Source organism: Neodiprion pinetum, chromosome 1 (assembly GCF_021155775.2).
Source record: "Neodiprion pinetum isolate iyNeoPine1 chromosome 1, iyNeoPine1.2, whole genome shotgun sequence".
Classification (NCBI taxonomy): domain Eukaryota; kingdom Metazoa; phylum Arthropoda; class Insecta; order Hymenoptera; family Diprionidae; genus Neodiprion; species Neodiprion pinetum.
The window spans coordinates 9,051,899-9,075,931 of record NC_060232.1 but is presented as its reverse complement, the minus strand read 5'-3'; the positions used below and the strand labels follow the sequence as shown (position 1 = coordinate 9,075,931).

The following is a 24,033-nucleotide window of genomic DNA, read 5'->3' as shown; positions in this document are numbered from 1 at the left end:
TAATATTACCCTTGGCCATGTTTTCCACTCTCTTCGTCAGACTATTCGACTTTCTACGGCTTAATCAATTACCGACATCACGATTAGAAGTGTTGGATTTTACTTGGTAATTTATGCTAGAGGAAAATACTGTATTTTTCTCAGAGACTCTTTCACGCACCACAAATGGAAATTCTTACGAATTAGAGAGATTGTCAACTTGTTTATTTTTCACTGCGGTCCCACATAGTAGGTATGAAGAATCGCGTGGTGCATGTTGTGACATTTTCGAGTAATATTCTATCCCGGTAATGTCTATATTTGGTGGAGGAGGTATGACTTATGAATATACGATGAACATTTAATCATAATTATAAAGCTTGACCGTGCGGTAGAAGAATCGAGACAGCTAAATTTGTGACATATTACTGTATTTTGTAGGTATAACTATATCAATTCTATATCTCGATAAAATCTATATTTCATCGTGATTCTCGAATTTCTAAATGGCGGATACTATCATAATTTACTACCGTCAAATAAACTGAGATGGGAAATCGGTTTCTTGTATTTACATTAAATTTGATTAAAAATATACCATTTACGAATATATATATACGTAGTAGTAAACAATAAAACTCGTGGAAGCTATTGCAACTTCGTTATAAGCTTAAAACGCGAAGACATATTTTGTGTTACTTAAATAATAATAATAACATATTAATAAAATATATATTTACAATTATGTACCTATGCTAGTGTATAAGCGAATTGCCGAGATTAGATTACAAAATCTAATTTATTCGACACTGGATTCAGATATATCTAACGGGGCTAGAATTCTAATTGCTTATTCGTCTTTTGGAGATTTGCATGCAAGCTGCAGCGAACTGCGTCAACGGTAACGTTATGAATGAAAACAGATTGATATTTGTATTTTTTGATTGTGTGCAGCCAAATAGAAATAAAATATGTACGTTGAGCAGCGGCGGGAGAATCGTGCAAGTATTTCTTTCAATCGATTTCATGAGCTTCCGGCGATAACTTTTCTGATGACATTTATCTACTAAAACATTTCAATTAAAATCGGATCCAACATGTCAAAATACAATGTGTTTATACGAAATACACTGCTATCTGTGACTGATTTGATTCTAAATGTTGGATGCAATTATAATCATGTCATAGAAAAAGAAACAAACAGCACAAGCTTTACATAAATTTAGCGCAATATTATGCAGCACAGAAAGGATCACTGATACTGATATTCAGTTTCCGTTATTATAGCTGCTTTCAGACATCACGATTGAACGAACATGGTCCATGGACCCGCGACAACCTTATTACCGTTCTAATATTGCCAACAGAATAGCACGCTTTGCTTTCATACATGTATGTACATTTGTTGAGCACGAAAAGTCACTGAAAGCTTGGCAGTGTCAGAGTAGTATGTAATGTGAAAAAAGAGGCGATGAATTTTTGGTAACATGACGTATTTATAGCGTAACCGGTTGAACTATGCATAGCTCACATTTCCTCACTCGTCGCGAAAAAAGAAGTCATGTTACAACATTTAAAACTGCTGGGCTAAAGGGAGTTTTTGGTACAACGGATCACGTTCGATTATCTGTCAAATTTGTTCTCACGATCAGACGAGTAAGTCATGTAAACGGGTAAATTAGGGTTTTCGTAGTAGCCATAAATCGGCTGCGACATTGGCCTGTGCATCGGCTGCATCATGTGCATCGGTTGTACCATGGGCATCATAGGTAAAGGAGTGTGAACGGGGGATCCGGATATTCCGGACATGTTGTTACCGTGGCCCAGCACAGACCCGTTGTAAGACCCCATGTAAAGGTCTTGATTAGCTTTTCCCGAGTAAGTGCTACCCGGCCTGATAACCGAGGCTTCGTGAATGCTGGAAGCCATGGCTGCCATGCGAGCCTCGTTGACCTGATTGCTCCATCTCAACCGGCAAATGCATATGAGTATAACGACGATTGCAACGATCGCGAAAACTCCCCCCACAATACCGATGACCAAAGTGTCGTCGGTGGTTGTGGTGTTACTTCCAGTCGGCGACGTCGCGTCACCGTTGTGATACTTCTTTTTATTACCATCCTGGGTCGTTGGGGCTGCGGTCCAAATTATTTCCGGTTCGGATGTCGTGGATCGCACAGCCGCCGTGGGATCTGTCGAGTCGAATTTCGTTGATGACGTACTGTCGCAGCTAAGATGGTTTTCGTTCAGATCCGTGATGTACCTTCCAGCCACGTGCTCAGGGCTCGCGCATTTTACTGCCAGGGTGACTATTTTATGCTTCGACATCGTCAGCCAGCGCCAAAGCGGTATCGCCTGGCAGTCGCATTTTATGGGATTCGAATCCAGGCCCTTGAGGACGATGGTGTCACTCCTATCTTCCAAAGCGGCGATAAACTGCTGCGGCAAGCTGGAGAATCGGCTGCCGGCTACGTCCAAGGTGACCTTCGTGGACCGAGGCACGGGGAAGAATAAAGCGTTCGGAATCGTGTCGATCGATGTGTCCTTCAGCCCGATAGTCAATTCTTGGTTCCTGACGCCTACCAGGGAGCTTGAGAGAATATTTCGGAGCCTCTCTCCTCGCAAAGTTAGCGACCGTAAACGGGGGTGAGATCTGATGGATAGTTGTTCGTTGCCGACTGTGGAGTCCTTGATTTCAATATCCACAACTTCGATGCCGTCCATGTACTTCAGGATACCCTGAACGTCGAAGTATCCAAGTCTCGGATAATCGTAGGCCTGCAAAGACTTGAGCTTTCCCAGTGTCTTGAAGGCGTTTCTTTCGATCCTGGTGCAGTCTGGTAGATCGATCATTTTCAATTCCTGAAGCGCGTTCAGACCGCCGAAACTGCTCTCGTTTACAGCCTTGATTGCGTTATGCGAAACGTCCAAGGTATGGAGTACTGAAAGAGTCTTGAAGGTTTCAATTAAGTTCGTAAAATCAGCTATATTATTTCTGGATATGTCCAAGCTTTCCAGCATGGTAGTGCGCTCCAAGGCGACTGGTCCAATGTCGCTTATGTTGTTTCCCGATACATTCAAGTGTCGCAAGAACGGTGTTTCCAATCTTGTTATGGCCTTGATCCCCGTATTCGCGAGGTTCAGCGATCGCAGTATCTTTGCCTCTCCTAAAATTCCGCGTACAGCATTATCGCTCAATGGATTTCCCGACAAGTCAAGCTCCTTGACATTGCTCACGGTGTCTTGACTGAATACTTCTACCAATTTGTTGTTGGCCATGTTCAAACTGTACAGTGACTGAGACTGTTTCTGCAACGCTCTAACTGGAATTTGAACAAATTTATTTCCGGATAAATTTATGTTCTCCAAAGCTCGGAGTCTGGATGAGTCGAACATTGTTTCAGGCAACGAAGTAAGCTTGTTGTTTGAAAGATCGAGGTACTTTAATCGAAGTATGCCTTCCATGGTTCGTTCGCTGAGCAGTTCCAAGTTGTTGTTTGCCAAACGTATAGTCTGCAGCTGTGTTGAGTTATGGAAAGCTAGCTCGTCTACGGACTCTAATTTATTACCCGATAAATCCAACGTCTTCAGTCGCGCCACTTGAGAGAACGCGAACTCGTTTACACCGATTAACATATTGTTGGATAGGTCGACATCTTCTAAGAATTGCAACGGCTTGATAAAATCACTGGGGAAGTAAGTGAAACGATTGTTTGAGAGATCGATTGCTCTCAGTCTTGGATGAATAACGAATGCTGTGGGGGACAGGTAACTGAGTAGATTATCAGATAAATTCAATACTTCGAGACCAGTTCCCGTGTTAAAAAACTCACCGCCAAATGAGACTAATTTATTACCCCGTAGATTCAGCTCGTACAAGTTAATCAGACTGACAAAAGCACCTTTTTGAATGCTTTCGATAACATTGAACGAAAGATCGATCGAGGAAAGATTTTTAAGATATTGGAAGGTGCTCTCTCCGATTTCTTGCAAATAATTACCGGTTAGCGAAACCTTCTCAAGCGATTCCAAATTGAGGAACAGAATCGAAGGTAAAATCTTGAGCCCGGTATAGGAAATGTCAAGTGTTCTTAGCATCGGCGGAAAAATTGGTGGAAATCCACCGTAAAGCGGATTACTGCTTAAATTCAAATATCGCAAGTTTGTCATTATCTTGAAAGTTTCCGGCGAAACGCGTTTCAGTAAATTTCCGGCCAGGTTCAACAAAACCAAATTCGTCAACGGAAGTTCTCCAATTGCCGTTAAACGGTTATTAGAGAGATCAAGGTTCTCCAAGCTGTCTTCTATACCGATAAACGTATTCGGAGACAGAGATGATATCACGTTACCGTTCAGCTCGATACTCTTCAAAACTTGAAAATTTTCAAACAAACGAGCTGGTATTTCTCTAACCAAATTGCGGGACAATCCCAGTGTGCGAAGGGTCGTAGATGATGTACGCAAAAGATCGATCGAAAGAGCTGCTATTCGATTGTATTCGATATGCAGATGCGTGAGAGCAGGAAGCCGAGACAATGCCGATCCAGGTACCAGCAGGATGTTGTTATCCTGCAGAGATATCCACTTTAGATTTGTCAAGCCCTCGAACGCGGATTCTTCGATCTGAAAATAATTCGAGTGTTGATTTTGGTGAATTTACAAAATAATCGTCCGACACTACTTGATGTATGGTTGAGTGGCTGGTTACCGTGCGCAGTGCATTTAAGCTCAAATCGACACGAACAAGACTGGAAAGGTTCGAGAACGCGTTCACTCCTAATCGAGCTATGTTGTTCCTGCTCAGATCCAGTACTTCGAGCTCCGTTAGCCCAGATAGATGTGTTTGCTTAATTTCCTAAAAATCATATTGAATTTAATTCAATGCTTCTTCCTTGTTATTGATAGTGTATTTTTCAACTCAGGTAAAACGTTTTTTATCGAAGGGTTTCTGAAATACTGTCAACGAACAATTGCCAGGATAGAACAGAGTACATTTTCTATGATCACTGAATTATAAGAATTGAAAAATTGTTTCTGGCTAAAAACTTTATATTATTTAGAAAAAATGTCAAAATAGGGAAAACAAAATCTGCCAAGACTTTCCTCGGAGATTATAATCGGACAATTGTTTTCCAGCTAACAAAAATCTAGTGTTTGTAAATTACTTAACAATCTATTACGAAAGATGTTTCCACCAAAGTATTACATACATATAATATACCGAAGTAAATCAGTTATATACATTGAAAAAAAGACTTACACTGATCAAATTGTTGGACAGGTTTAAGAAAGTCAAAGCGTACAAATGCCTGAGAGCAACGGTGGGGAATTCCTTGAAGTAATTTATGGATAGGTCGAGTTGCGCCAAATTGAAGGCTCCTGAAAGGGTCATTCATTACGTAGAGAGATACATTTTTCAACAGATACTACTTACGATGTAACAATTGAACTGTAATTGAAATAAATGCAAATGTGAAACAACGGGATCGAGTCTATCACTCCAGTTCGTATACAACGGTTCATCCCAACGATATGTAAGTCAAGTGCAATGATGAATATACATAGTCGTGAAAATAAACGTGGGAAAATCTTATATTGTAACGGTGAGAAATTCTCGTGGATGCTTGGGTGAGGTCAGGTAGACCACAGTCTGGTATAGTATAGTAATCTGCACTTGAAAGTACGACGATATAAACTATATTGCACAATGGGGAAGAAAATTCTCAGGGTTAACTATTCTCATCGAGGTCATCGCAGCCGAGTCACTGCACTATTTTCATTCAATCTATATAGGTACCCATTTTCCTTGATTTAACATTGGCACACCTCGGGGCGGGACACGCGCCATATAACAGGTTTCGCAAAGTTTTCTCCTAAACGGCAAAGGACATCGCCGTTGACAAGTTTTTAGCCCATTTTGCTACTTTGTCGAAGAGTCCATTCGTAGCCTTGTATAGGAACATTTCTACGGTGGGAAAAGAAAATTTATTTCCACGAGACTCGGTGTAAGGGTGTAGTTAAAAGTTGTTTAAATTAGGCTTCAAACACGGATACTCACTTTGGAACCTTGGCCAAAATGATTTGGTACTCGATAATTGATTTATAATAACATTGCGACAATACACGGATTACATGGCCAAAGTGCGAGTTGAATTTGCTTCAGCGCATCAAAGTACCTAATTAAAGTCGTCTTGTTTTCATGAAACAAATATATATAAATGATTCTGAAGCTACGCTAATTACAGCCTAATTACGCAACGATTTAATTAGCAACAGATTTCGCTCCAGTGTTTGGTAATCCTTTTTGTTCTACTCCAAGGTTTGAATAATATACACTTGTTGCTATACATGCGATTTTGGGAAGTGGATTAATTTTGCGGCACAGCGAGTTACACTTTTCATTAGAGCCCTGATTATTTTACGAATAACATACGAAGCACGTTCCGGGGAACTTTCTAAACACCTACATTTAAGCAGAAATTCAAGAATCATTGTATATTATCATAATAATAACCGTGCATTGTGACCCGTGAAATACTGTTACTTACCGTTAAAAACGTCGCTGTTGAAACGAGTTAAATCGTTGTGGGAAACGTTGAGAGAAACGAGATTTCCTAGAGCGACAAAAGCTTCGTCATCCATATGCGAAATGCTGTTCCAACTGAGGTCCAACGCTTCTAGAGATTTGCTGATGCCAGTGAAGGTGTCACGCATCACGGATCCTGGATGGAAAAAGAATTAAAAAAAATTGATGCTTATCTTCGCAACGTCCGACTTTGCTAATTATCCAATTAGATTTCCTGCCAGTCAATTAATTTACCGATGTTATTGCGAGACAGGGACAGTAATTTGATGGCCTCCGGTCCTTTCAGCGACGCGGCAGGCACCGAAGTCAAATTATTTCCATCCAAGTAGAGCTCTTCGAGTTTCCAGCATCCCTTAAAAATGCCTTCCTCGATGCTGCGCAGCCCGTTCTGACCAAGATTGAGAACTCTGAGTTCCCTCATCTCGTGAAACTCGTTGCTCGAAAATATCGGGTTCAAATTGTCACCGAGTAAATTCCCGGCTAATCTAAGCTCCTGGAGACGGCTTTGAGATTGCAAAAGCCGGTCCATAAGTTTGGTTATCGAATTTTCGGACAAGTCCAATTTTTCCACCGGCAATCCAACGCTCAGAAGATCCTCCGGCAGAGTTTTGTAGCCGACGGTTTTTTGGCTGAACGATACTATCGGCTGTTGTTTCAACCCCTCGATCACGTCCCGGGTGAATATCACACCGTCGCAATTCATCGCTATTGCCCGCTGGTGACTCGGCGACAAGGAACATTTGCAAGGCAGCGAAAGGTCTCTTTTTAATTCCACGCAAGGTCGCCATTTCTGACCGTACGATGTCGACGAAAAGATTTGCAAGAAAACCGCGATTACGATCAGCAATTCATTCGGCGTCGTCCGGCGTCTGTAAACAGCGAAAAGACAAGATTGAGCATTTGCAAGAAGTGTGTACAATTTTGTAAGAGCATAATTTTCATACGGTTGAGTCGTACGAATAACGACTTTTTTTAGCACAAAATTTTTAAGGTTCAATTTTCTTTTCCGGAATACTTTGTAAAGTTCTTCTTCGTTATAAAAAGACTTCGCATTTGTGTTGTAAAAGTCGATGAAAGTTCTCATCTTTCGCACACTTTTAAACGATAAAAAAGCTAATTGTCTAAACGTAGGATTATACGAAGCTATGAGAATAGATCCCGTAAGTTTCACAAATGTGTAATTAATCTGCACTCTGCAGTGTAGAAAGAGAAACCGCTAAGTTGATATCGGAACTATAACTCTTGCATATAGTGGAATGTGAATATGTATGATTAGTGTTAATGTCAAGGGGACATTGACGTTCGTAAGTACGCGCAACGAGTAAAATGATATACGAGAAGCTGTCGTATCATAAACCGTATGTGCGTACATTCATATCGCATAGACTATCGAGGAAATGAACTGAATACCACAGCATAAACACCAGGTTCAGCATCCTGCCTTTCTAAAGACGGTATAATACCATTCGTACCTACGTCTATAATGTACGTGTTATACGTAGATGCTGATTTGATCCAAACGCCGCTTTTCCTGTGCTGCGATTTCGGAACAATATTGACGCGAAACAAGAGGCTAAAAGTAAAATGACCTTACTATTATTATTAATATTCAGAATAATTGATGTCTCGATTTTTACGCATCTTACGCCACGATTCAATTCAAATACAACGGCTGTTGCCGATTGTTTTTAAGTACGCTAGATGAAAAATAATCACACTTTATTGTCACCGGTAAATCGATTGAGAAAAATTTTGACGAAATTTCTTTTATTCCTGTGACAGACGTTTCTTTTTTGCTCAGATAGGTTCGATCCTAGTAAAAAATTTAGTTAAAAAATTGACCAACGTTTGACATTGAATTTTTACAGGAATCGGGCCATTCTGCTGCGACTATCATGAATGGCCAATGACCGCAATGAACTGGAATGAGTTCCGTAATCAGAGAGCACGAACATTCAATCATAATATGGCCTACTATAAAAGAGAGTCAAGTCGTACCGGTTCCCTTGAATAATAATTCGCACGAATAAAATTGTTTAAAATGTAAAACGAAACCGTATGTTTCCTGAATTAATTAGCGGACGCTCATTACGTATATTGCGAAAAAGAGGCGAACAAAATATAAAACTGCGTGTAAAGTCGAAGCGATGATCAGTTATACGTCTAATATATACATATATAGATATAGACGCGTGTACAGCGTGCGTGACGTAAATGCAAAGCGTGAAACATGCTCCTCGGGACTAACAATAATTTAGAAATCTTTTCCCTTAATTGCCTAACTCTTAGTGCAGCTGCTAATCCTTGAGTTCACAGAGGTTCTGAATTACTCAGGTAAAGCGTAAGTAGTAAACTAATACTGATTTTCACGAAAGAAAACAGATGACGAAACTCTCCAATATGGGTTGTATAAAAATTTGATCACGATTCTAAATCACCGATCAATCGGCAAGTCTCTCGTTAGACTAATTGCCTAATTTAGGTATCCAGAATGACTCGCGCCAAATTTTTAAGCTTGTAACTACGTCGTTTCATTTTAACGCCGTTACATAAATGCGTATAGACGCATAATTTATTTTCGTTAATGTTTTTATTTTGTTTTTCGAGTTACGCTATTGATCGAGATTGCTCATTATTTTATCAGTCATTTTACTTTCACTTTGTCGATGTTGTCGCGTATCAAACTAATTATGGACAATGCGTCTAGAATATTTCGTACCGGTAATTAACAATTGTTTAATACTGTAACATGGTCGTTTGCCAACGGCAGTTATCTTGGTTACGCGAAATGGCCTGCGTGAAAGTTGACGTCTTTTAATGTTACGCGTGTCGGTCTCAACTCACATCAGCTGCGTTACACAGATTCTCTCGGCGAAACCACGTGCGTAGAGTTATGTACCAATATTTTAATGTGTTGCAGTAAAATATTTCTGCAAAACAAACTCAAAACCCTCATGATTTTCGGTTACGTTACTCGCGTTACATGGAATACTTATAACAGTCTCGATGGAAACTGAATTGTATGAGAAGTTGATACAACGAAGGTAGTTAGAAAAATTTGCCGTTTTGCTTTCCTATGGCGTCCCATTTCTAAACTTCGATTTGACACGTGTGACAAGTTACGTTAAAAGATAATTGCAGTGAAAATAGAGAGATTCGTTTGGAAAATTCATTCGACCATAGAAAATTTATTGCTTAAAACTTGACCGCACGAATTAGTTACGAGGTTTCTAAGTAACACGTATTTATAACTGACTGTCAGGAAGACAATTTTGCTCATGTGTACGTTCAATGATGACTGATGACTATTTTTGTCTAATTGTAAGATACATCCCTGAAACTGTTCGACATGAATTTAGCACTCAAAATCTTAACAATGTTTGATATTGCCGATCACAAAAGAAAACTAATATAGTAAAAATATGATGAAAGCTTCATTTTCTTCTCAAGATCGTCCAAATATTTTTCCACGTTTCCATTAGTATTTTTACGAACCACTTCACCCACTTCAAACTATGGATGAAGATACTTGAACGTTTTAAATAATTGCTCACTGCTTATTATTTAGAAAAACATCGTACCCGGTTTAATTAAATTACATTGTATTATCAGTACTTGTCCTACGTACGTCTCTAGACTGTTTCCGCGAGTGCTAGCTTAAAAAATGACAGAGAAAAGTGAGATGTAAAGAAAAAGAGAGTATACAAAAAAAAAAAAAAGAAAAAAGGGTTACCCGGAATATTACGGGCGTGTCACGCATTAAAATTTTCACCGCTTTCCATTTGTGAGTGCTGTGCATAATTGAGGCGTCTTTACTCCGTACTTACACCTATACTATACCAAATTGTGGTATATACATGCAATCATTTGAATGAATAATAATCGTTCAAGTCACCGTGAAAGTCCGACGATGATTGTGATCACGATGATGATACAGATTATTCCTGCGTGAGAACGAATGAACGTTACGAAACCTTTAAAACAATAATCAACGGTGTATTTTTATCACTTATTTTTATTGTTATCACATCTCCTATTATTTTTTATATTCTGTATGTAATAAATAGTTGCAGAAAAATTCTCCGTGAGTTGAAATTCTTTCACACCTGACCGCGACCGCTGCAGACATTAAGAATCAGAACCCATCCGCACGCACTTGAAGGCACTGAGGAATTTTAATTCTTTCCATATCTGTGAGGCCTGCGATACTCGCTGGGCTCTTGGGCAAAACCCAAGGACCTTTTACCAGCGACAAGATAGACGCAACAACACGCGGTCACTGCAAAATTCCTAAGTTATTCTTCATCGTCATCTCGATGTAAGCGTTAAAATGATCGATGAATAATACGCGGAGCCGTTTTTCTGCAGTATTTCCATTTTCACGTTGCAGCAAAATACTGAGACTTGCTTTTCAAACTGTTGGCGTGTCGCACAGATTTGTACAAATTTCAGAATTCGTCATATTTTTCAGAGCTTGGACATCATTTTATACCTGGCCTCAAGGTGTGACGCATGAGGAATAAATTCCGCTCATCTCTGGTCTGTGTACGAAAATAATTATGACGGCATATAAAAACTAGCCAGCTTTTATGTATAATGAGCGTAAAATCGCACATTGTTGCAATAATTGCTGGCGTAAATTGCATTGGGCATAAATTGTGTTCGGAAACAATTGTTTTTACATGAAATTCAAGACAGACGTGAGAGTACGTCTTGTTTTATTCATGATTGCAAAATGAGCCTGTCGTGTGATTTGGATAATTGATTAGATTTTATTTTCTTGCTAAGCAAAAGACAAGTCTTCAGTATAGGTATAAGTATGGTACGTAATAGTTAAATGAAATAATTTCGTACAGAGATACTATTTACCGTTTTTGTGTTCGTACATATTATTTCAGAGACAAGTATTCGGTCAAAGATTTTTTATACGAACAAAAATATTAGATTTCAGTCATTCCGATAAGACTAATAAACATCATAGATCCGCTTCGGAAAAGGCGCATGGACGTAGAAGATACATTTTGAATTACATGGAAAGATTTCTTATTGCTAGTTGATGGGTCAGTTACGAAATTGATTGACCTAAAAACATGATTCACAAAACACTCATTCTGCGCTTGGCATAATATTATAATATATTGTTTGTTATTCGGGAGTCTGTGAAATCCTTGTGTAATCCAAAATAAAAGAAAGTCTCACCGGGACTGCTGAAATTTTGTGTTTTCGTTTGTAACACGATTAATGGATGGCCTTAATACCGAGAACAAATATTGAAAGATGAATACGAATACCGGTATACACGGATATCCTCCGCAGACTATCGAAAACAGGTCAACGCCGCCTTTTCAGAATCAATGAATATTCAAAAAGCAAATGAAATAGGTATAACGTACACACCTAACGATCACAGACGTACACAAGTATACTCACGCCATGGCTGTTGAAGCCGAGACAAACTAATCTGAGAAGGTTTCGAGGTCAATCTCTGATCTCCGCAGCATTCGTCCGAATAAAGGAATCCAACTTAGACTCTCGGCCCACTTGGTCCAGTCGTCAGTTCCGAGATCGGCGGAAACTTTTTCATCCGAACGACGCACAGAGATTGATCTCACGAGTTTAAGACACTGTAAAGTCGGCGCACTTGTTGTTTCTCGAAGAACCGGTCAGCCGATTTTCGCGGTCGTTTTACGCGGGTGAAAATGACCGTCAGAGGAAATTAAAACTAATTACGATGACGGCGACGATGATCGAGGGCGGAGGCTGGCTGCAGCGACCATTGACCACCGGGAGAGTGATCGGTTCGATTGTGAGAAGAGTGTTTTTCGGCCTATCTCTTTCTCCTCTCCTCGCCTCTTTCACGACGTTGCCTCCTCGTAACGGGGAATCTGGTATCGAAGAGCTGCTCGAGGAGATTACGGTATAGGGAGATTGAGGAGGAGGAGGAAGAAGAGGAGGATCGGTGAGAACGCGAGAGAACGGGACGCGAAACTAACCAACCAGGTATTATCCGCCGTACTTGAGTCAAGTCTGGAGCTGGCAAGTGGGAAACTTGTGAGCTCGCGATTGCCTTTCACCGAGTATTATAATGTCCTCGCGATACTCGCGGTGCAGGTTCCTGCAGGTACTCGGCCTCTCCGGTGATCGGTATTGAAAACCGGGAGAAATTGCTCTTCGAACGGTTTCTTGATGCGCCGGATCTTTTCTTTTTTTACCCGTTCGGACTTCTCGGTGCTTTCATTTTGGTTTTTGCCGTATAAATTTATAAGCCCAACAACGCGCGCATGATCGGTAACCGGTATTTCTATACCCTCGTCCAAATATAGGTATGCATAGGTACGTCCTGCGGTATGTAACCACAGGTCAAAATAACTGGGTCTCAGTCAGTTAATTTGCCTTGGGTTACGTATACCAACATCTAAAAATTCATTTGAGAAGAAAAAATTTCTCACGGACTTGTCTGATATCTTCGTCCGATGTTGTTCATGTCGGGCCGAAATCTAGTCAGGATCACTAGAGAGTTTGAACTGTATTACGCGTTTGTTGCAATTGTTTTCATGTTAAAACCTAGTTTTCGTACCCCTAAAATCTGCTCAAATAACTAGATTAAGTTAAAACGTGAAATCCAGCTTTACATACTCATTTTCGTACAGGTATGGGAGAAAAATTAAAAAAGATGTGACAAATGAGACGAAAACCGCCACAGTTCGTCGCAAAAAACTTGAGTAGTTTGTATACTTTTGAATGTGAATTATCATTTTAATAATAATATGTTTCACACGAGATGCAGAGCTGATGTTAAAAAAATATTCCGAGCATGCCGAATTTTTATTCAATTATAATTCCTTCTGCTCTTTCCTAGTGTTTTCGATTGCAAGATTTTAGTAAAATTAAGACACAAGTGTATAAAATTTGACATCAGGATGTAATATAGATATATAGATATGACACCACGTTAATAATCGAAGCGTCGTGACTGATTGAAAGTAAAATTTCAACCATAAATGTGATACATTGAAAGTCGCGAGAGTTTGAATTTCATGCACGCCGCGCCAAAGCAAAGATTTGGTCTGCCTGCGCTTTTCGTTGAATGATATCATAAAAATATTAGCGTTTCCTATAATTTCGACTAAAAAATATCATATTGGGATTCTTGTTACAAAACGTTTCTTAATGATAATATAGTTCGCTATTCCACAGACAAAATTGAGGTATTGAAATTATTACACAATTGTATATCCTCCGGGTAATATTATTATTAGGGTTAACCGGAAAACTGCTGAACTTCCTAATAAAATAGTATCGACTGTCGGGAATACATATTTTCAAACTCGAAATTCCTAATAGTGAACATAGAGATTGCCTCAGGTGCATAATAAAGCGGACAATCAAGTGATAGTACAGGTGAAAAAATACCCAGATTATTTTGAAATTTATTTTTCTATTACTTTTGTGTTAATCATTGCCTAAGTTTTACCGGGTTTTGTCGCCACATGGACTCAAGTATTAATAACAATCGTGCATTTTTTAATTTTAAATAAATATGCGCAAATACTATTTTTATGTAAAAAACTATCAGTTTGCCGATAAAATTGCACTGTCTTTAAATAAGTCCCGAAAATTTAACGCAAATCAAAGCATGGAAAATTGATTTCCTGTATCAGTCCTCTTTTTGCTGGGGATGAAAATATTCGAAGATTCGAAAGAAAAGAAAAATAATGTTTTCTCCAAGTCTCCAGCAACTGCTTTGTGTAATTGAAAAATTTACGATCTTCAGTGTTAGTTTGAAATATTCTTGTACGTAAAAATGTCAATAATGTGGTTAAAACCTGTCTGTTCCTTGAGAATAAAAGCAAAATCGTCGTAATTATACGACCATAAAAAAATGAAGAATAAAAATGTACTCCGCGAAATCTTTGTACGGTTCTGAAGTTTCAAAGTACGGATCATTTTCACTTACAAAGTATGACCTGTTGCCACCAGAGTGTTGGCAACACTGGTCAATGCTTCTAGTGTGCTTCTTACACATCCTCCACCAACATACAATGGGAGGTTATGATTAATTGATTAGTCAATCTGCTGTCATTGAGCTGTCAAATGATGATAATATAAGAACTTTAGACGTAAAATGTAATAACTGTTATTACCGCCTATCGGAATACTGAGAAATTTATCTATTCTAGAGCCAATATGGACAAATTTGTAAAGTAAAATTCAATTTTTGATATAATGTGATACGTTTTTCAGTACCTAACGCCGCAATGAATATTAGCAGACGAACACAACCCCTTTATCTATCGGTTTCGGTTATTACTCGTATAAATTATTACTGAAGAAGCTCATTTACAAAACGCAGACATTCTTAAACCGTGTGGAAATTAACATTCTTAACCCATTTCAAAATGTCTGTTATGTTGACTGCGGATTGGTTTCCCCTCGGAAGGGACAAGTACTTTAGGTATGCTCATTTAATCCCTTAATTTTACTCTGCTATTTTATACTTGATAACTCGACACACTATATTAATTTCAGGAAATTCGAATTGTACCCTGTATCATTTCACCAGGAAGTAAGTAATCAGAATTTTATTGCTGCTGCACCGTACGGCGGTCCTATTGCAGTCACACGAGACCCGAATAAACTTGTCAAGGTACAAGGCGCAAACAAGCCAATCATCTCTATCTACTCGTCATCTGGGAAATTGATGGCACCGTTGCAAGTAAGTTAAAAAACAGTTATTCATTCCTATTTTGTATCGCTTTGTTTGCTACACCCAATTCAACGAATAGCTGTGCCCAAATCTAAAAAATTTTAACCCTGTAGTAGAATCTGAAATCTTTGGTTATCTATGGCAAGCTATTGTCTTTTCATTTGTTGTACAAATAAGGAACTCAATGTGTGCAACAGATACAAATAAATAAATTCATAATGTGCTTCGTTAACTTGGAAAGATCGATGTGATTTTGTTTTTACTCTACCTAAGATAATTAAACTACTATATGTTTTGCAATAATTATAGTATTTGTGATTCGATATAACCATGTATTCAAAATTTAACGATTGTTTGATTAACTCATTTAACTTTTTTCAGTGGAACAGTGGTCAACTTGTTTTGCTTGGCTGGTCGCATCAAGAAGAACTGCTCTGTGTGCAAGACGACGGAATGGTTTTAATCTACGACATGTTTGGCACTTACCAACATGCATTCGGCATGGGAAATGTATGTAGTTGCAAATGGGGAGCCATTTTAGTACTGATGAATATTACACCACCTTCGGGCCATTTTGCATCATTATTATCATTTTAGGAAGCCAAGGAAACTAAAGTCGTCGCAGCAAAATATTTTCCAACTGTTAATGGTACAGGAGTCGCTGTTCTAACATCTACAAATCGAATTTTCTTGGTTAACAATGTGTCCGAGCCTAAAGTTAGACAGGTTGCTGAAATTCCAAGTTAGTATGCTTGTATTCTCTTATAAAATGTGTGAAATCCTGATAACAAATATTGAGAATATTTTACTTGACAATTGATGTGAAACTATATATTGATGAAGCAATTTCACAGCTACTGTTACATTCCTTAAATTATTTCAGATGAAAATATTTTTTGAAATTTATCATGCCGTACAAGTTTTATAGAAGTTGATATTCAAATTTAATTCTGTTGTGTGTGTTATTCGTAGAAACTGGGGGGTCGATTGATTGCTGGTGTATTGTTCCGACTGAAAGAGATAGCCATATAGTAGCCGCTAATCAAGAAGGAATTTATCAGATTCAACATATGTACCAAAAACCATCTCCGATTCCCTTTGTGAGTATTTTTGTATCTATGAAATCAGCTCATCTCATTCCACAGATTGATTCTTGTGTATATTATTATTATATTGCGATTTTCAAGTCTACAAAAGTCGTGCGAAACCAGGCTGGCCACTAATTTAAAGGTTTGTCAGGTGATAGGCCTCCCTGTAAACGGTCTAAAATTTTTCAGTCTTAAATATTCGGGTATACTGTGAATATCTGTTGAAACAGACCCATTGAAGCGACGGGGTCGCAGTCTGCAGCAACGACAGCATTCGTCTGTAATGCTCAACTCAGATAAAAATTGTACATATGGTGGCACAAGCGGTTTCCATGTGACTTGGAAGGGAGGGACTGTATCAACAAATATTCACGTTATAAGCGCATCGATACAAAGAACTCTGAAGAAAAAAAGGCCAGCTATGCGTCTCTGACGGCATTGAAATAATGATACATAATCTCTTTCAGAGTACGTATTTCACTAACAACGTCAACAATATTATAAGGATGGCTGTATCGGGAAATAACCGGCACATTGCTCTTTATTCGGACACTGGCTGTCTGTACCTTGGTTCAGTGGATCTGAAGAAAAAGTACTGCGAATGCTTCACCAATATCACCGATCCGCTTTCTGATATCGCTTGGTATTTACAACATCATTAGTCACTTGATTAAAAGAAATAGTTGGAAATAAATTTGCTTGTTGAATTTTTCATTATTTCTGTAGGTGTGGTACAGAGGCAGTAGTTTGCTGTTGGAACAGTGTTCTCATGGTAGTGGGAAGAACAGGGGAAACAATTATGTACACATACGATGGACCAGTTCACCTCATTACCGAAATTGACGGCGTTCGCGTTCTGTCAAGTTCGTCCCATGAAATGATACAGAAGGTTCCAAACGTTGTGCAAAAAATATTCCGCATAAATTCAACCGATTCCGCGTCTTACTTACTCGAGGCATCTAAGCAATTTCAAAAAAGGTCTCACAAAGCCGACAGTTATATTGATCTTGTCAAAGAAAAACTCGACACAGCTATTCAAGATTGTATCGAAGCTGCCAGCTATGAATTTGACTTCGAGACACAGAAGCTTCTTATGCGGGTAATAAGAGCTTTTGGTTTCTACTAAAATTGTTTCGCATTTAAGAAAACTTATTACATTTATTCTAAACATGAAACCTTTTTTTAGGCTGCTAAATTCGGAAAAGGTTTCAGTAGAAGTACTAATCCTGATGTTTACGTCACTATGTGTCGTCAGCTAAGGGTTTTGAATGCTGTTCGTCATCACACTATAGGAATTCCATTGACATACACACAGTATCCTTTTTTCAGCCGATGTACAAGTTTCATCTTTTTCTCACACGAAAAATAGATGTGCATTATAATGTGACCTTGACAAAGTCAGATTACAGGTTCTCTCTAGTCAAGTATTGCTCCATCGGCTGGTTGCCAGGAGGCATTATTATCTGAGTATACAAATCGCTCGTCACCTTCAATTACCGGAAGTGGATGGGGAGAGTAGAATACTGGCTCACTGGGCATGCTACAAGGTAAACAATTTGTAAAATGAATCAAACATGATAATTCTTTTGCACTGGATTCTTAGCGTTCTTACCGGGTTCGGAAATTCATTGGATAAAATTTATGTGTCAGGTAAAACAAACGCAACTTGACAAAGAACAGATCGCAGAAGAAATAGCTGATAAATTGGGTTATGCTCCAGGTGTTTCCTACAGTGAGATAGCTATCGAGGCAGCAAATTGTGGCAGAAAACAATTAGCTATAAAAGTGAGATATTTCATTTTCAAATAGAAAATGTGTTGATATGTACTTGTCCTTTACATACCAGTATTAACTGTGGTTCGTTTCCACATGCTGTAGCTTATCGACTATGAACCTAGAGCGCAATTGCAAGTACCCTTGTTACTGAGATTAGGCGAAGAACGCGCAGCCCTTTACAAAGCTGTAGAAAGTGGAAATACAGATTTAGTTTACACAGTAATTTTTCATTTACGAGAGAACATGCCACTAGCTGACTTCCAGGTAAGATGTATAACAAAAACTCTAAGATTCAGCACTCAAAGTTCGTAATATTTGTCGTCGATTTTTGAATAATTAATAATGGACCTATTGATTTTAACTTTAGAGGTTCATCATGCGTTCTCCACTGGCAATGGCACTGTACATAAAATATTGTCAAGGTCACAACAGAGAAACATTGCGCGATATTTATAGTCAAGACGATGATTTTCACTCTCAAGCATTATGGTTTATCAGAGAGGGCTATCAGCAAAAGGTTTGTAATTATAAGAATAAATCGTTTTACAAACTGACGTAGAAACTAAAGTTCAATCAGCAATAAATAAATGAATTATGTACCATTTTGCAGAATTCTTTGTCAAGAGATACGTTCTTGCAGTCTGCTCACGAAAACTTTAAACTAGCTCGAAATGACTTGAATGCAGCACTCACAGAGGAACAAATAAAGCTCTTACGTTATCAAAGGTCCTTGGCAGATACATTGCATCAGCCAGTGGTGGGAAAACCTTTACACGATACTGTCAAGCTTCTACTTTTGCAAAACGAAATTAAACTTGCGGACAAGCTTCGTTCGGAATACAAATTACCTGATAAACGGTAATCATCGGTCATTCACGGCAAAATTGCTTTCTTTGTGCAATTAGAGAGATGAAAATTAGCTAAGACACTTGTCTCCCAACAAAAAACATTGATTGAATTAATATTCTCTCGATTATTTGCAGGTATTGGTGGTTGAGAATTCAATGCCTAGCGGAAAATGGCTTATGGATGGAATTGGAAAAATTTTCGAAAAGTAAAAAATCGCCCATTGGTTACGAGGTGAGATTATCATAAAACTGTACGAATTCTTATGCGATTATCTAACTTTATTTTCATTTACAGCCGTTTATAGAGGAATGTTTGAAATATAAAAAAAATGATGAGGCAAAAAAATACTTGCCTAGGGTAAGAGAGGAGTTGAAAGTAAAATACTTTGCCAAAGTAGGGTAAGTACCGTTCCCATTTATTCGTTACGAAAATTATTTATATAAACGCGAAATAATATCTGTATTTACGAATGCAACTTCTCATTGACTTTATATAGAATGCTTTTGGAAGCGGCCCAGATAGCATTAGAACAGAAGGACCAATCAGCGTTGGAATTTGTAGTGGCTCAATGTGGGCCTGCAGATAAACACGTAGCAGAAAAAATTAATGCCATGAAAGCCAGTCTTTGAAACGGAAAATAAATGGTAATCGATGTTTCTAAAATTTTGTAGTCTTGAAGACAACAACATCATAATAACATAATAATAAAAACGTTTTTACGGAATTTTTTCAACCTTACTGTCAGTACTGTAAGGGAACTGTTGCATAATAAATAGTATAAATAAAGATTAGCTCACAATATGTAACAAATTATACTGACGATTTGAATTATCTTTTCGCAAAAATTGTATAAAAAAAGGTGTCATTATACCACAATTTCTTTATGCAGTATAAAAATTGACTACTATCATTTTATAGTGACATGTTACTTTAAACCATCAATTCCTCCCACTGCGATCAGCAATAAATTCCTCATGTTTATCAACAATATTTTTCACTATATACATTTCTATTTCCTCTCCAATACGTGACTGTTCTGTCGTAAGTTCAATTACATAGCTGCTTTGTTGAGTTACCAGCGTTACCTTTTGTTTATAATTTTGAAGCATATTAGCAATGACCAACTGAAAAGAAAAGAAATAAATACCGTAAGACCAGGGTATTGCTCTAAATACCTTATCCAAAATTAGCCACATATGAATGATACAATCAATTTCATGAGCAACTTGAACAAGTTATCTATGGTTTTTGGAAAAATTCTGACTTACTTTGTGTTTGTACTTATTGAGAGCCTCTCTGGCCTTATCAATTAATAGATCCTTGTTCGTTTCCAATTTGAAAGAAACTACGAAGGCGTTAGGAACCCAGAGGCTCACCAAAGGAGCTAGTATTTTTGGTACCAGTTGAAGAGATATAGTCTGGGGTTTAGTCGAAGCAATTTTATGTACCGACTAAAACAAAGTTAATAAAAGTAAATCCTGCCAATGTCTTTATAATTTATGTCGTTATAATTAATTGTTCATACACCTTGTACATTGTACAGATCTACTCAAGTCATAGAAAAAATTTTGCAATAAGTCGAAAAATAAATCAAGTACCATTTCATTAGGTGGAATGTAAAAGTCAGATACTGCGGCTGCCAGGTATAGGATACACTTTTCTTTCAAAGGTGCTAAAATCTGACAAGCAGATCTTAGCAACCAAAGGTATTCGTAAACAGTTGTAAAACTCAATTCGAGTAATTTTCCATTTGCTAGCGCAGATTTATATTTTCTCAACACATCTGCTATTTTAGGAATATTTTCCGATGTCACTAGTGTAAATATTAATTACGTATTAGAATGCTAGAAGTCTATTTCTTTTTTAGACTCCTGAAACGGTGTAGTAAAAATTTGTCCACTAGAATATCTTTACCAGTAACAGAAGTTCCATCCTTTGTTTCGATCAAATCGAGCATATTCAAAAATTTTTTCCAGTGAAATGCCTTGAAAATGGTTGTAAAGATTTTACCCTGAAACCCAATATCGGTCTATACCTTCTTTACATCTTACTCTGTATAAACAAACTTTGTAAATACTTTATAAAAATTTGTCTGACGTTCAAATTTTTCACGATCATTATTTAAAAACAATGAAACCAAATGAAAATCAAATTTAGAATTCATTCGCATGAAGCATATACCTACATACTGCATCTCTGTAAGCTACGAAAGTACAAACCAAATAGCTCCAAGTGAATATTGAGGCAAAATCAACAATTCTAACTATAAGCTATGGAACTGAATATTTCAGTCTGTATTAATTAACTAACGATGGGATGCAACAACAGTTCCTAGTGAAAGAAACGTACCTCAGAAAAATAAAGATAAATCATATCTGAAGGAAATTTGAAATTTTAAAGATTGCAACATTGTGATGACGAATTATGACTTTTTGAAAGATTAAATTATACTTTTGTAATGCTATCTCTGTTATGTTTGGATATGTTTTTGTGCGATAAAGAAATGTGGATACCTATGCATAAACACGACAGCATAGCCATGATCGAGGAAATATTCAGTGGAAGCAGAGCCTCTCGTACCTGCGCTGAAGTTATCCACAAAGCGAACGGTATTGTGTTCCAATGGAACAGTTGTTCCGCCACTCTACACCGATAAGAAGTGAATTTTCGTAATAATTAGGGTTTGAGAAATAAACTAAATTTCTTACCGTAACGAGAACAACTCTTGTATCGCCGTTCAAATGACGCGCAGTAAAATCTCTCAATAAGTCTTCGTTTTTGCTCAAATTTGCAGGCTGTGGATGAGAAGAGTAAAACTCTTCCCAATTCGAAGCCATTGTCTTTTCTTTTTTTTTTTTTTATCAACTTTTGCGCTAGTCTCCTTATTCTCTTTGTGTTATAGTATCTTTGACGAGGAATAGTATTTTTTTTTTCCTTCAAGGGTGAAATAAAGAGAGAGGTTGGATGCGTCTGAGGGCACCTAACTTCAAATATTGTCAATCTTTAAACAAGAATTGGAACGAGGTGATTGCTGTAAAAAAAGAGTTGAACGCGAGTTATGAACTAAAATGTCGAAGGACGAATCACATCAAACGAACTTTGATGGGAAGTGAATGACATTCAAACCGTTCAAAGGACGAACCTAACCTCTAATTAAAACTACGTAACTCAACATTGGTTGAAAAAACTCGGAAAAATCTCTTTGGGGATAATTTCTGAAATAGTTGGTAACATCTAATAACGTCATTACAGGGTAATGGATAAATTCGAGACACTTAAGAATGTATTAATTTTTAAGGACTATATTAAGCTTTGTACATTATAGAATCGGTTGTATTCTCATAAATAATATTTCTAAATACAAATAATTGGACAAATCCGTAATCTGAAAAGATGAAAGACTATATTCGCACGGAGGGAAAAACCACGTCGAATCTTGCATAACAGGGTTAGGTTAGGTTTCGTTGGAGATCAGTCGAATTACGTAAACATTATTTATTTCATTCTTCGAGCTCTAACAACGATCTACGACAGTTTAACCACTCAGTATTTCGGTGCAGGGCACTCGATTTTGCCGCTTGTGTCCAGAGGCGAATAAAACTGTAAAAAAACGAATGAGAAATAAGATAAATTACAGCTGCCTAGACTGGATAAATCTTCTGCTGCGTACCTTGTGCTGCTTGTCAGCAAACTCGTTCCAAGGCTCAGGGTTCTTGGTCTTGGACCACGAGACTTCGGGGCTGCGGACGGCTAAACGTATAGTGTACAAGAATGCTCCGCCGCATCCAAGGAACGTAAACGCGTACAGGGGAATGAGCTGTGGGAGAAATTATAATCGTGGAAACGGGTATATAGGATATCAAATCCGGTTCATTTCGAACGTGTCGTGTCTCAACTCACGGCGGGGTGTTTCTTCAAACTTGCAATTGTCATCCCCTGCATTCTGGGAGCCATTGTGCACAGAGGTTTTTTGGCGTTACAATTTACAGCCGAGCACAATCGTACTTAGCACTGTATTTCCGCAACTCAATCAAAGGGTAGGCTAGTTTTGCCAACTTCTTTCGCAGAAGTGGGGAGGGGGTCGCCAGGCATACCACTAGCAACGTCTTTCGGTTTACGTTCGAAAACGTTTCACATTTGTTACGTGATTGTGCGCACTAAAATTTTCGAGCGTCGTCTAGCTGTACAGTTAGATATTGTCTGCCCTCTGACTAACCTATAAGAGAGTTTCATACCTACCTAGATGCTTGTGTTTCCGATGGCGTTCTGAAGCCTTACTAAACGAGAGAAATTTTCGGTTCTCTCTTGCAACAATCATTTACGGAAATTGAAATAAGAGAACGTCGATAAGGTGATTTACAATGGAGAATAAAAATTCATATGATGATTGCTTATTCAAATACCCAAAACCAAATTTAAGTATTCCTTGTAAAATCGACTCCTAACAAACAAAGCATTGAGAAATACATCTTGTACAATATTTACCACACTGGCCGAATACCTGTAGGATATTAACCCGCTCTGCTGAAATAGACACATTGCTGGATCTGGTCCCTCAGAGATGTTTTCGCAGTGTCACAAAACGCTAGGATTAGCTCACTGTCACTAACACTTGTTTTGATGACGCAGGTAATAAGACTAATTAATTTATTATAGAACTTGCCATGAAATTGGAATATTAAATACGTTACTAGTATGAATTAAAGGGAGTTGCACCGACTGCACTCAGCGTTGTTTACTATTTCCGAGCATGTGAGTAAAGAACTGGTTGGTTCGGACATCAGCTGCAGTTTCTTCAATGACGTTTAGTCAAAGTTTAATTAAAAGATATATCACGTTGCACCAGATGATATTTTAATACGTACGTACATACATACGTACATTCCAGAATGAATATACATCTCGCAAGGGTCAAACTCACTGTTTCACAGACGCGAAAAAAACACTCCGCGACGCGCACATTTGAACTCATCGGAGTTCTGCCGACTTCTACTTGTCGAACGCGCTCGTGCCCTCGTGCGAAACATTTTCAAAATGGCTGCTGCTTC

The 24,033-nt window shown here is 38.1% G+C and overlaps 4 protein-coding genes across 7 annotated transcripts; 1 reads left to right on the top strand and 3 right to left on the bottom strand.

The window, feature by feature from the left end:
- Positions 1-393: 393 nt before the first annotated feature.
- LOC124224676 (chaoptin) lies at positions 394-23,956 on the bottom strand. 3 transcript variants are annotated; one of them, XM_046636750.2, is made up of 6 exons: positions 23,471-23,956; positions 6,800-7,434; positions 6,528-6,701; positions 5,240-5,358; positions 4,688-4,834; positions 394-4,602 (listed from the first exon to the last, which is right to left on the bottom strand). In XM_046636750.2, the coding sequence occupies exons 2-6, from the start codon at positions 7,266-7,268 to the stop codon at positions 1,603-1,605; spliced, it is 3,909 nt and encodes a 1,302-aa protein (XP_046492706.1). In that variant the 5' UTR covers positions 7,269-7,434; positions 23,471-23,956; the 3' UTR covers positions 394-1,602. The 3 variants fall into 3 exon arrangements, with proteins under 3 accessions (XP_046492706.1, XP_046492704.1, XP_046492705.1); XM_046636748.2 differs by having other exon boundaries at positions 23,487-23,956; XM_046636749.2 differs by lacking the exon at positions 23,471-23,956 and adding an exon at positions 11,996-12,147.
- On the top strand, positions 14,588-19,895 carry Vps16A (vacuolar protein sorting 16). Of its 2 annotated transcripts, XM_046636752.2 has the most exons (18): positions 14,588-14,692; positions 14,810-15,020; positions 15,095-15,281; positions 15,654-15,782; positions 15,870-16,014; positions 16,245-16,372; positions 16,828-17,003; positions 17,087-17,459; positions 17,547-17,674; positions 17,763-17,907; positions 18,011-18,145; positions 18,239-18,400; positions 18,504-18,653; positions 18,747-18,994; positions 19,120-19,216; positions 19,280-19,383; positions 19,482-19,629; positions 19,708-19,895. In XM_046636752.2, exons 2-17 carry the CDS (start codon positions 14,965-14,967, stop codon positions 19,612-19,614), a joined length of 2,496 nt encoding a protein of 831 aa, XP_046492708.1. In that variant the 5' UTR covers positions 14,588-14,692; positions 14,810-14,964; the 3' UTR covers positions 19,615-19,629; positions 19,708-19,895. The 2 variants fall into 2 exon arrangements, with proteins under 2 accessions (XP_046492708.1, XP_046492707.1); XM_046636751.2 differs by having other exon boundaries at positions 14,589-14,692; positions 19,482-19,895.
- On the bottom strand, positions 19,504-22,167 carry LOC124224681 (phosphopantothenate--cysteine ligase-like). The gene is given in 7 exon segments (XM_046636768.2): positions 19,504-20,109; positions 20,254-20,436; positions 20,584-20,798; positions 20,900-20,956; positions 20,959-20,996; positions 21,499-21,629; positions 21,694-22,167. Coding segments are annotated over 7 exon segments (939 nt in total). The 5' UTR covers positions 21,823-22,167; the 3' UTR covers positions 19,504-19,923.
- Positions 22,272-23,060, bottom strand: ND-MLRQ (NADH dehydrogenase (ubiquinone) MLRQ subunit). Its single transcript, XM_046636777.2, has 3 exons — positions 22,886-23,060; positions 22,656-22,802; positions 22,272-22,585 (listed from the first exon to the last, which is right to left on the bottom strand). Exons 1-3 carry the CDS (start codon positions 22,937-22,939, stop codon positions 22,529-22,531), a joined length of 258 nt encoding a protein of 85 aa, XP_046492733.1. The 5' UTR covers positions 22,940-23,060; the 3' UTR covers positions 22,272-22,528.
- Positions 23,957-24,033: the final 77 nt, after the last annotated feature.